At 25.9% G+C, this 9,706-nt stretch overlaps 1 protein-coding gene across 1 annotated transcript; it reads left to right on the top strand.

The window, feature by feature from the left end:
- Positions 1-3,548: 3,548 nt before the first annotated feature.
- LOC120076209 (mogroside IIIx synthase-like) lies at positions 3,549-7,779 on the top strand. The gene is made up of 4 exons (XM_039029974.2): positions 3,549-3,723; positions 3,980-4,239; positions 5,649-6,100; positions 7,316-7,779. The coding sequence occupies exons 1-4, from the start codon at positions 3,564-3,566 to the stop codon at positions 7,668-7,670; spliced, it is 1,227 nt and encodes a 408-aa protein (XP_038885902.2). The 5' UTR covers positions 3,549-3,563; the 3' UTR covers positions 7,671-7,779.
- Positions 7,780-9,706: the final 1,927 nt, after the last annotated feature.

Here is a 9,706-nt window from a genome sequence, read left to right as displayed (position 1 = left end):
ATAAGAAAATAAGTTTAAAAGATCATTGGCATAACCTTTTCAATTTCTTATAATAATGATGATCTTTTTAATAACGACGTAAAAAAAGGGGGAGGGATTTTAATTTAATTTTATTAATTTCAAATGTCTCACCAACATTAAAGATAATTAAAGATTATAGTGAATAGAACATATTTTTCCAAACTTATGTCTTTTCAACTTATTTTCAAAGTTTATGGACAAAAAAAATATACATTTCAAAACTCATATACCTAATCCCGTAACGTTGAGAGGCCAAGAAAAGAATTTTTCTTAATTTTTTTTTTTACTTAAAAACCCTTTTTAAATAACTAAAAAACATATTTTAAATAAATATACTCTAAATTAAAATTAAGTTTTAAATCCATTACCAAATACATAATTGCTATACAACTTTACTTTTAATTTTTATTGATTCTCATGTTTATCAAATTTCAAAACATTTATCAAAACATCCTCAACAAACAATCAAACACTTCCCAGAAAAAACAAAACAAAAGCAAAACATATCAAAACAAAATAACAATACAAAGATTTTTTTTTTTTTTTTTTTTTTTTTTTAATAAAGAAAACAGAAAATTTATTCAAATTCAACGTGACCGACTTTAAGCTTTGAAGTTTGAATGGAGATATAAAAATACACGTGGATCTGTAGCCTGTGCCACTTGTCACCTATTGACACGTGTGAAAGCATGAATAATTTCCCAAAATTATCTAGTGCTGTACCATAAAATAATATATAATATAGGCTCAATTACCAATTTAATCTTTTGTATTTTAAAATATTTTCCCTTTTAATAAATCTTAAACTTAATCCAAATATACGACATGTTTATGATTGCTTTTTTAAAAATTTGATATATTTATTAATATTTTTATTATAAATATTAGATTAAATTAAAGGTCTTTATATGAAAATTATTATTATTATTTAACTAATTTTAATAAAATTTAACTTTGAGAGACTAAATTTAAAATTGATTAAATATATAGATTAAAGTTAAATATTTAAAAATATAAAAATTAAAATTGAATTACAGAAATCAAAATGATATTTTAATCTATAATATATCATTTAGAATTGATGAAATTCATTAAATTAATAAGATAATGTATTCTTTAGTAACGTATTGAACATTAGATATATAAGAGTATGTAATACTTTAGTATCATACATTTTAGCGAGACTCGTATGTATGTATGTATATATATATATATAAATATCACTTATTAATTGATTAAAAAAAATTATTATTAAAAAAATAGTCACAAATTATTGTTACAACTAAATTTTGGATGACAAGTTAATCAATTTAAAAGTAGCAAAATTTGATTCGTATAATATATTGTTTGATTGCCACAAGAGTATTAAAACGTGTATGCTTATCTGAGATATTAGAAATTCGATTTGTTCAACTTCACAATTAAAAAAGTTGTAATATTTTTTTGAATAGTGGGGTTAAAAAATTATTGATGAAAATTAGTTCTACATGTTTTAAAATACGAAATTGTAAATGATATTTAGCTTAAATATCGTAGCATCAAAAATATAATTCAACTAACCTAAAAATATAATTCAATTCATCTAAAATTTGTATTATCGATTTTAAATTTAGAGGTTTAATTTTTAGTAGATCACTTATTTTAATATTTGACTACCCGTATATATCAGATATATAAATCTCTTAATATGAAACAATATTCTTAATTTGAATCAACCAGAACATCGGATCAGAAAAATTAATTCCTACACTTAATTGTCTGAAGAAAAAACACGCTAAGTTTATTTTGGAAATAACAACTAATTTTAAAATTATTATATTTCTTAGAAAAAAATTCATATATTATCAAGACGTTTTTATAACATAAAATGAGCATTTTACTAGTAATCACCAGACTTCCTATCTCCAATTTCTGTAAACCTATGAATTAGATTTAACTTCTTAATTAAAGTAATTATAAGAGTTTTTTATATATCTAATTTTGAAGTGGGTGTCTATTTGATTTTTTTATTATTATTATTTTTATTTTTTATCTAGTTGTTTTTCTACCCCCATATTGTCAAATATATATACATATAACGTAGTGTTCAAATTTTAAAAAGTGTTTAATATGTATTTTAATTTTTTTTTGGGGAAGATTCCTGATTTTTTTCAATTTCGTGTTTAATTAGAATGTTTTGACATATTATATATATATATTTTTTAAAAAAATTATGGACTTACTACTTGCAAAATTGAATATTTTTAATTTAGACATAAAATTAAATTTTATATTTAATAGATAAATTAAATTAAAAAAATAATATTTTAGACTTGTTAGACAAGGAAAAAAAATAAAATCTCAAAATTCAGGTCTAAATTTTAATTTTATATCCAATACACCGTATCAGTTAATGAATTTCTTTTTAGAGTATGTTAGAACTTCCTAGACACAAAACTTGAAAGTTCAAATACTTATATTAAATATGTTTTTGAAAGTTCCAAAAAACCAAATAAATACTAATCTCAAAGTCAAATTCTAAACTAAGTTTTGAGATTTATGTTTAGAAACATATATTAGTATGCACATATCGGTTAGTGGTCGTTCAACTACAATTTATCACATGACAAATGGTTTCTTTAAAAAAAATATTTAAAATCTCTCTCTCTCTCTCTTTTTTTTTTTTTTTTTTCTTTTAACTATTTGGTTAGTGGACTGCATAAAGAAAAAAAACCTTTATACTAAACTTCAAATTAATATATTAAATTATACGATTTTTCAAATACATACATTATAATCTCATCCATGATATTAAATTTTCATCACATATCAAACATTTCTCTTGATATTTTATATTATTTATGAGTTCGAAATCGATATAAACGGACGACATATCCATTATTTTGTAAAAAAATATCATGATACATTTAACAAAACATAAGTAACAAAATGTTACTAATGTTATTATATATATTTATTTTCATTTCATAAATTTTTCTAAATTAAAATAGTTATTAAATATCAACATTAATTTTAAATCGATATTTCATCATTATTCTTATTAGATAAAGGTCTCAATATTTTCATCAACAACAACATTTTAAACCTGATCTCATCTGCCTTTTGTCTCATAATCCGAAGCCTCTTTTTTTCAACACCAACATTTTAAACTTGATCTCATCTGCCTTTTGTCCCATAATCCAAAGCCTCTTTTTAAGCATTTAAATTCCTCATAACATAACTCAAATTCAAACAAAGTAGGGGGAAAAGAATAAAAGAAAGAAAAAGAAATGGAAGGTGGCTATGAAAATGAGAAAATAAGGATTTTGATGCTCCCATGGCTTGCTCATGGCCATGTCTCCCCTTTCTTAGAGCTCTCAAAGTTACTTGCTACTAGAAACTTTCACATTCTCTTCTGTTCCACGTCTGTAATCCTTCACTCCATTCAATCAAAACTCCCTCAAAACCTCTCCTCTAATATAGAGCTTGTGGAGTTGACTTTACCCACGTCGGCCGACCTCCCGCCGCACCGCCACACCACCACTGGCCTTCCGTCACATCTCATGTTCTCGCTCAAGCGAGCGTTTGACTCGGCCGCCTCCGCCTTTGATGCCATTGTTCGTAACGTGAGACCGGACTTGCTCATCTATGACTTCTTGCAGCCTTGGGCGCCGGCTGTGGCTCTCTCTGCTGATATTCCAGCAGTCATGTTTCAATGCACAGGTTCCTTTAATAATACTAATAAAAAAAATGAAAAATACTTAAAAGTATCTTGAACCACACCTATTTTTGTATATCTCATCGAATTGTTGTAAAAAAATTATATTTAATTCCTTTTACAAAATAGAAAAAGGAAAGAAAAATAGTCGGACATGTCTAATTATTTTTGTGCAGCACCTCCCAAGTGCTGAATCGAAAATTTTAATTATGAGTTACATAGGGATTTTTGTTAATAAAAAAAATGAAATATTATTTTCAGGTGCTCTAATGGCGGCGATGGTAACGTATGGGTTAAAGTTTGGAAACTCAGATATTTTGTCGAAATTTCCTGAAATTCGCGTGTCTGAGTTAGAGATTAAACAGCTGAACAACTTGTTTAGATGTTCAGTGAATGATGCAAAAGACAAGCAAAGAATTGAGGAATGTAATGAGAGATCTTGTGGCATCCTTTTTCTTAAATCTTTTAGAGAAATCGAAGCCAAATATATTGATTCTCTCTCCACTTTCCTCCAAAAAAAGGTTTGTTTCCAATCCATTACTTTTTTTTAGTTTAACCATTCATTACACATCCGTTTAGTAATCATTTAAGTCATTTTTTGGTAACTATTTCGTTTTATGTTTCTGGTTTTTTAAAATTAAGTCTATTTCCTTCTCATTTCTTACGATGTTTGCATGAATATATAATGGTTGAATTATTAGCTAAATTTTAAAAATAGAAATAAATTTTTAAAAGAAAAATTATTTCAAAGGGTAAAACGATTGAAAATATTTACAAAATATAGTAAAATTTTAAAATTATCAATAATAAACATTGATAGACTTTTACTAGTGATATTGATAGACACTCATAGAAGTCTATTGGTGTCTATTAACGTCTATCATTGATAGTTCTAAAATTTTGTTATATCTTGTAAATATTTTGATTTACTTTTTTATATTTAAAAACAACCCTTTTTAAAAATTATTTTTTTAATTTTTAAAATCTTACATAGTTTTTTAAACTATTGATAAAAAGTAGATAACTAATGAAAGTAGAAGGAATGTCTATAGTTTAATTTTCAAAAACAAAAAACAAAATATCAAATGATTACTAATTGGGGTCTTAATTTTTTGTATTTGATTTTTGAAAATCAGGTCTATTTTCTCTCTTAAATTGAATTCTTAGTCAAGTTTTTAAAAATTACTTTTCTTAATTTTAAAAATTTGAGTTAGTTTTTGAAAACATTGATAAAATGTAGATAACAAAGGAACTAATTTAGAGGTAGAATGAGTATTTATAGATTTAATTTTTTTTTTTTAATTTTAAAACTAAAAATAAAAACCAATTGATTTCTAAATAGGTTTTACATATAGATTTTACCCCAAGAAAAAAAAAAAATTTGAAATGCAGGTTTATGCACAGTAGAGGAAATTCTTAAATGTGAACATTTTAAACCTATTTATAAAAATATAAGGATCAAAATTATAAAAAAAAAATAGAAAAGAAAAAAAAGTAGAGAAATCAAAATATGTATTTCGAAAGTACACTTAATTAAAATAATAAAAGTTATTATTTTTTTTTACACAATACATGGGACAAGGGAATTTTATCATCTCGAAGTCGTTACTATGAACTTTATATTAGTTGAGAACAAAAGTTAGAAACTATTACAGATGAAAAAACTAAAATTGAAACTACATTGTACTAAAATAATATTTAATTTTTTAAAAAATTAAAAGTTAAAATACCATTTAGGTCCTTAAATTTGTTCAATTTTATTCATTAGACTTTTAATTGTTAAATTATAGTTCAATAATCTCAATAAATCTGAGCTAATTAATTAATGTAATTTGATGGAAAACAAAATTAATGTAAAAAATATCTTAAATAACTATTTGAGCTAATTAATTAATTCAACATCTTCTTTAATTTGGTATGGACTTTTCAGGTTATTCCCGTGGGTCCCTTAGTTGAAGAACCAGAAAACGACGTCGTATTAGGAGGAAGCTTCGAGAAATGGCTAAACCAAAAAGAGAGAAAATCTTGCATACTCGTATCTTTCGGAAGCGAGTTTTACCTATCCAAATTTGATATGGAAGAAATCGCTTATGGCTTAGAGCTGAGCCGCCTGAACTTCATATGGGTGGTGAGGTTTCCGGCGAGCGGCGGAGGAGAGGGAAAGAAGAACGTAGAAGAAGAGCTCCCAAAAGGGTTTTTAGAGAGAGTTGGAGAGAGAGGAATGGTTGTGGAAGGGTGGGTCCCACAAGCTCAGATCTTGAAACACCGGAGCATCGGCGGGTTCCTCAGCCACTGTGGGTGGAGCTCCGTCGTCGAGAGCATCAAGTTCGGCGTTCCGATCATCGCCGCCCCAATGCAACTCGATCAGCCGTTAAATGCCAGGCAAGAATTAATTTATGAAAACCTATCTACAGAAAAATATTAAAAAATTATCTTTTTAGTCTCAAAATTTTGAAAAATGATATATTTAATTTTTGAATTTTTAAAATATATTTTAATACTGAGTTTTCTTCAGGACAAATATATTTAGTCCATAAATTTTTAGAATATACTTTTTTAGTCCTCACATTTTTTAAAATAGATTTTTATATGAAATTTTGAATTAAAATAAATATGTTCAAAAATTAGAGGAGAGATAATTTAAGAACAACAATTTTATAATTTAAATTGTAATAAATTATTACTACAAAGAACTTTTAAATCTATTTTTAAAGTTCAAAGACTGAAAAGGTACTATTTGAAAAGAACTAAAAGTACCTATTCTACAAAATTCGAAAACTAAAAATGTATATTTTGAAATTAAAGGATTAAATATACATATTCTCCAAAACTCGAGATCTAAAAGTATAAATTTTTCAAAAATATTAGTCACATATAGTAGATTGCATTTATCTTTCTATCACTCATTACATGATTCGTTTAATAATCATTTGATTTTTTTATTTTTAAAAATTAAACATATAAAAAGAAAAAAAACTCACTAAATTAAGTCAAATGCAAAAGAAATACACTTTGGCTTAATATTCGTTCATTTGTGACTGAAACAAGGGGAAAAAAACTCACTAAATCCAGTCTTTCTAAAAGACTGAAATGGAAAAAAATAATTAAAAAAATATTTACACAAATGACACTCGGCTAATTTGGTCAACCTCGAGAAGGGACAAGGTAATTCCACTTTTACGGAAGACAAATAACACAAGTACGGTAAAAACTGAAATCAATAAAGATTAATTTTTTTTTTTTTAAAAAAAACCTATTTTTACAAATAAATTCTAGCCCATCTATTTTTTGCAAATATTTTTCCAAACTACTTAACTCGAGTTCTATTAGATGTAAATCTAATTTAAATCTTCCTTTGTTTTTGAAAGTTCTGAACATGTCTAAGAATCTTCTACTGGATACAAGTGGTAACTTCATGAACTAATGTTAGACATTTTTTTATAGGTTTAAGATCCTATTAAATATAAAATTATAAATTAATATGATTAAATTTGTAATTTAAGGACTTTTAGTATTATGCTCATGTCAATAACATTTTGTTTACATATGACTACAAATATCGATGTGTCGATGAGAATTTAGAATCTTCGATTTCAGGCTAGTAGAGCACCTCGGCGTCGGTGTCGTGGTGGAGAGAAGTGATGGTGGTAGGCTATGCCGGAGAGAGGTGGCGAGAGCTGTGAGAGCTGTGAGAGAGGTGGTGGCGGAGGAAAGTGGGAAGAGAGTGAGGGAGAAGGCGAAGGAGTTTGCAAAGATTATGAAGGAGAAAGGTGATGAAGAAATGGAGGTTGTTGTGGAAGAGATAATGAAGCTATGTAGGAGGAAGAAGAAGGGTTTACAAAGCAATTGGTGTAGAACTTCCATGGATTCACATTGTTGTGAAGTCATGAAGATTGATCATTGTAATGGTGCAACACCCAATGAAGAGCCTCTTTGCAAACAAGAAAAATAGAAGAAATATCATGTAAATGTGTTAATAGCATTATGAAAAACAATAGGTTTAGATGTTAGTTTGGTTCTGTATTTTCAACTTTTAGTTCATTTAAATGTTTTTGATCTAAGTACTTTCATTTCTAATTTAGATTATTAGTTTATTTTGATTGAAATGAATTTTAATGATAATGGTGCAACAATGAATGAAGAGCCTGTAAAATGTTAATAGTATTCCGAAAAATAATAAGTTTGAATATTATTTTGGCCTCTTTTATTTTTGACTTTGGTTCATTTTGGTCGTTGTATTTTTAAAATGTTTATTTTGATCGATATACTTTCAGATTTGGTTCATTTACCTCTTTATATTTTCAAAGCTGTTTAACTTCATCTATGTACATTCAATTTGAGTTCATTTTGGTTATTTTATTTTCAAATTTTGTATTAACAAAATAAAATAAAATAAAATTGTCAAAATAGTCCTTTTATCTTAAAGAATATGGCTAAAAAGGCATTTTGAAGATAGAAAAATTAAAATGAACCAAATCAAATATACAAAGAAGAAAATAAATCTTATAAAGATCAAAATTGAATCAAAATTAAAAGTATAAAGATCAGATTACACTTGAATCAAAATAATAAAGGAAGATAGAAAAATCAAAATGAACCGAATCAAATATACAAAGAAGAAAATAAATCTTAAACTATAAAAATCTAAAATGAATAAAAATTGAAAGTATAAACATCAAATTACATTTAAATAAAAATAATAAGAATATGTGCACTATGTATGTAATATATGGATAATTATGTTTATCCTATAAGTTTTTATCTTAAGTTTTAATAACATGCATGGAAGTGAGGATTCAAATTTCTAGTCTTCCACTTGAAGGTATATAATACTTTTATGTTAACTTTGTGCTCAAATTGATTACTTTTGAAGAAAGAAAACAGATGAAAACTAATTATATGAAATTATTTTAAGATATATTAAAAGTATATAGATGAAAATTCAACCTTTAAAATAAATTATATAAAAACAAAATGAAACTTAAATACACAAACCAAAATAGTATTTTAACTTTAGTTTTAATAGGTTTAAATACTTCTTTAAATCTTGTATTCTTATTTTCTTCATTTTAGTCTTTACATACTTTTAGTTTTGATTCATTTTGGACTCTATACCTTCAAAATATTTATTGTAGTTTTTGTACTTTCAATTTTATTTCATTTTAGTTTTCGAATTTTAAGTGATCATTTGGTCCTCTAAAAATGAAATGAAAATGAAAATGAATATATAAAAATGGTTACGTTTTTAAAGATTAAGAACCAAAATAAACATTTTGAAAATACAAGAGCTAAATTAAATTGAAGTTAAAAAGTATGGAAATAAACCTATTAAACCCAACGCTGTCATCAAACAAATTTACTGATAAGGCCTAAAAATGAGTTGCTTAGTTATGTGACTATCCGTTTGAAGGATTTGGTTTTGATAGAGTATGAATCGAAGCATAAACAAAGTTTTGCATGTTGTGTGCTTGGTCATTCTGACAATTGTTTGTCCTATTCGTCATAGCAAGGGCCTGAAGGAAGTGCATCCTGTTAAGACTTTTTGGCTTGTGGTTCGAGACCTAGAGGCTCTTCTTCTTAGTCGATGTTGTCGAGATATGTGTCACCTAATTATGAGCAAGGATAAAAATATCGTTATCGGTGTGAATATTGGTAGGTTAGATTCGAATATTTAAATATCGATGGATATTCTGAGAAGGATCACAGATATTACAAAAATTTATAAAAAAATTGTAAATTTTTTAGTAAAATATTAGAACAAACTTATTTAAGTAATAAACTATAACTTTAAGAATATAAATCAATAATTTGAAGCCAAATATGATTAATAATGGAATAATAGATAATAATGAAAATCGAAAAAAATATTATGAATTGAATATTCAAATAATCTCTAGGATGTATGCGATGAGTTTTGATTGCAATAGGTTAACTTTATCTCTAAAGTCACTTCTTTCTTTGTTTAATGAGTTCCATAATCATATACTC

This window comes from Benincasa hispida, chromosome 4 (assembly GCF_027475165.1).
Source record: "Benincasa hispida cultivar pf3 chromosome 4, pf3_genome.v1.1, whole genome shotgun sequence".
NCBI lineage: Eukaryota > Viridiplantae > Streptophyta > Magnoliopsida > Cucurbitales > Cucurbitaceae > Benincasa > Benincasa hispida.
The sequence above is the reverse complement of the archived record's forward strand: the minus strand, read 5'-3'. Positions and strand labels throughout refer to the sequence as shown.

What these genes read in the sequence shown, in the direction of transcription:
- LOC120076209 (XM_039029974.2), top strand. Translation starts at nt 3,564, where the DNA reads ATGTTCTCGCTCAAGCGAGCGTTTGACTCGGCCGCCTCCGCCTTTGAT. An exon ending in CCACTTTCCTCCAAAAAAAG is followed by an intron (nt 4,240 to 5,648) that starts GTTTGTTTCCAA and finishes TGGACTTTTCAG; the next exon opens with GTTATTCCCGTGGGTCCCTT. An exon ending in GATCAGCCGTTAAATGCCAG is followed by an intron (nt 6,101 to 7,315) that starts GCAAGAATTAAT and finishes CTTCGATTTCAG; the next exon opens with GCTAGTAGAGCACCTCGGCG.